The 2,645-nt window shown below is 43.7% G+C and overlaps 1 protein-coding gene across 1 annotated transcript; it reads right to left on the bottom strand.

The window, feature by feature from the left end:
* Nucleotides 1-659: 659 nt before the first annotated feature.
* LOC109418058 (large ribosomal subunit protein uL2) lies at nt 660-2,093 on the bottom strand. The gene is made up of 3 exons (XM_019692214.3): nt 1,941-2,093; nt 1,500-1,649; nt 660-1,434 (listed from the first exon to the last, which is right to left on the bottom strand). Exons 2-3 carry the CDS (start codon nt 1,635-1,637, stop codon nt 787-789), a joined length of 786 nt encoding a protein of 261 aa, XP_019547759.1. The 5' UTR covers nt 1,638-1,649; nt 1,941-2,093; the 3' UTR covers nt 660-786.
* Between the last annotated feature and the right edge of the window lie 552 nt (nt 2,094-2,645).

The following is a 2,645-nucleotide window of genomic DNA, read 5'->3' on the forward strand; positions in this document are numbered from 1 at the left end:
AGCGTACGAGCAATTTAAAAAAAAATGTGTGTTTCCAACACAGTCATGTGCGGCATGGATGTTTACTAAAAATGTGCAGGCCGAACACATTTTGAGCGTAGCCGTTTTTGCGTGTATCGTTGTTCTAGCATATCTGCAATGACCGATTTCTCTTCGGGTTATTTCCATAAATATACGATCAATGTTCGGATGATTTCTTTGTGTAGTGGAGCACGACTACGGCTTTCATCTCCAATAACAAAAACTATCAACAATGATTTACCGTCCGTGATACTACCGCAGTAGAAAATCGATCATTGCAGTTACGCTCGTATGATACTAAAATACGAGAGATGTTTCGTCTTCGTTCCATTCATTGTCAAATATTAGACCCGTACTCGTAAAATGATTACCCTGTATTATTGTAATACATAGAATTCCCAACTGTGGCAGAACTGTTCACAGAACATCCTGATATGAAGACTTTTCCAGATCAGAAACAAAAAAGGAGAAGACGAGGACCAACTTGCCGATATATCACGAATGCTCGAAACTAAGTGAAGAACTAATGGTGCAGCCACAGATTTCTTTACAGGAGGAGTATCAACACTTATACGATAATACGTGAAAACGTAAAAACCACAACTAGCTTTCTTTCGCATCTGTAAATACAACGAAGATTATTTCGACTGTTAGAATAGATTTTAATTTCAAAACAGCAGAACGATATCTATCCTTACGCTTATCAGTACCCAAAACAGCAGCAATTCAAGATGCAATCCGTCTTCATCCCTGCCTAGCGTTTCCTTACTTCTTCTCCTTCTCCTTGAACTTCTCGTCTCCCTTGCCACCTCGGATACGACCGGTACGACGGGCAGCAATAAGACCGACCTTGCGACCTGGTGGAGTTCCTCGCTTGACGGTCGAGGCCTTACCGATGTGCTGATGGTTACCACCACCATGGGGATGCTCAACGGGGTTCATAGCCACACCACGTACCTTTGGCCAGCAGTTACGCTTCACCTTGTACTTGTGGTAGGCACGACCGGCCTTCAGGATTGGCTTGTCAATACGACCACCGCCAGCAACGATTCCGACCATGGCACGGTTGGCCGATGGCAGCACCTTCTTGGCACCCGACGGCAGCTTGACACGGGTACGCTTGGTGTCCGGGTTGTGGGCAATGACCGAGGCGTAGTTACCCGAGGTACGGGCCAGCTTGCCACGGTCTCCGGTCTTCTCCTCCAGATTGCACACAATGGTACCTTCGGGCATCAGACCAATTGGCAGAACGTTGCCGATCTGGAGCTGGGCGCGCTTTCCGCAGTACACAAACTGTCCGGTGTACATACCTTCGGCGGCGATGAACAGCTGCTTGCGGAGCTTGAACTTGTAAGGGTCACGGAAGTGAACGACCGCCAGCGGGGCACCACGACCTGGATCATGGATGATTTGCTGCAATGAAAATGGATTATAAGCACTTTCTTTTCGACAATTAAAAACAAACAAATAGACCTTACCTTGACGGTTCCCTTCAGGTATCCGTGACGTTCGGCATAATCGAGGGCGCGCAATTTGGGCTCTCCCTTTCGCTTCTTGGTGTGGGCGGTGAATACGGACCCGGCACCTTTACGCTGTGCACGAATAACACGCCCCATTGTGGCGTTTCACTGCAAGTGGACATAAACAAAACAACATAGAATTAGACTGGAATTCAACCACTTTACACACAAATAACTGCCACGGATTTTGCGAAAACTTCACTCATTCTCCGGGAGTGCCGTGACGGCAACACACGAAACGTCAACCACAAACATTCATAAACACACATCGATCAGTCCATCGTTTTTAGCAATTTACAACTCCCCGAGCGACACAATTCCACTAAATTCACATTCACAAGTTGCACATTCATTTCAAGAACAACAAAATCCAAAATTACAGTCGAAAACATCACTTACAGGGCTTAAAAATTAATTTTAATGATACACAAAATGTGTGTTCACTAGACTCTGGTACGAGCCGGAAAGAAAGAGCGAAGCGACGAAATGTCGAAAACAAGGAAATGGCTAAACGCAAACTTCGCCTCGGGTGACAGATGGCTGTCAAAAACCTGCTGTCAAAGTTTGCGTTTCGCCAAAAATGAGAGAACGAGGGGTGTTTCGACAAACTTTCGGGGAAAAACCCGCTCGGAAATTCCAACTAGAAATCTAGCAGGTATCTACTAGACAAAACAAAATATCTAGTAGACATTTAAGCAGATATCTACTACCAGTCGCATAGAAATCTTCCTCCAGTGCAACATTTTTGTCTACCTCAAATCGGGCGAAAACAATTTCGCCCGCTTTCTAGTCGATATCTCATAGAAATCTACTAGACATGGGTACTAGAAATCGAGTAGCTGTCTAGTAGATCTCTACTAGGCTGAATTTTGTTTATTTTTCTTTTTATTTATGTTTTCCAACAAAAATAAAATAAATAATATGTTTGTCCGTGAAAGTTCATTTATTTCAAACATATATAATAACTATAACAAATATAAATAACCTTAATGCTATAAAAACAAAATGCGGGAAAACATGACAACTGATTTTGAGATTTTTTCAGAATGCATTTCCGGCAGTATTCTTCTAGGAGTTCCTTTCGAACTCCTGTTGGAACTCCTC

This window comes from Aedes albopictus, chromosome 2 (genome assembly GCF_035046485.1).
Source record: "Aedes albopictus strain Foshan chromosome 2, AalbF5, whole genome shotgun sequence".
NCBI lineage: Eukaryota > Metazoa > Arthropoda > Insecta > Diptera > Culicidae > Aedes > Aedes albopictus.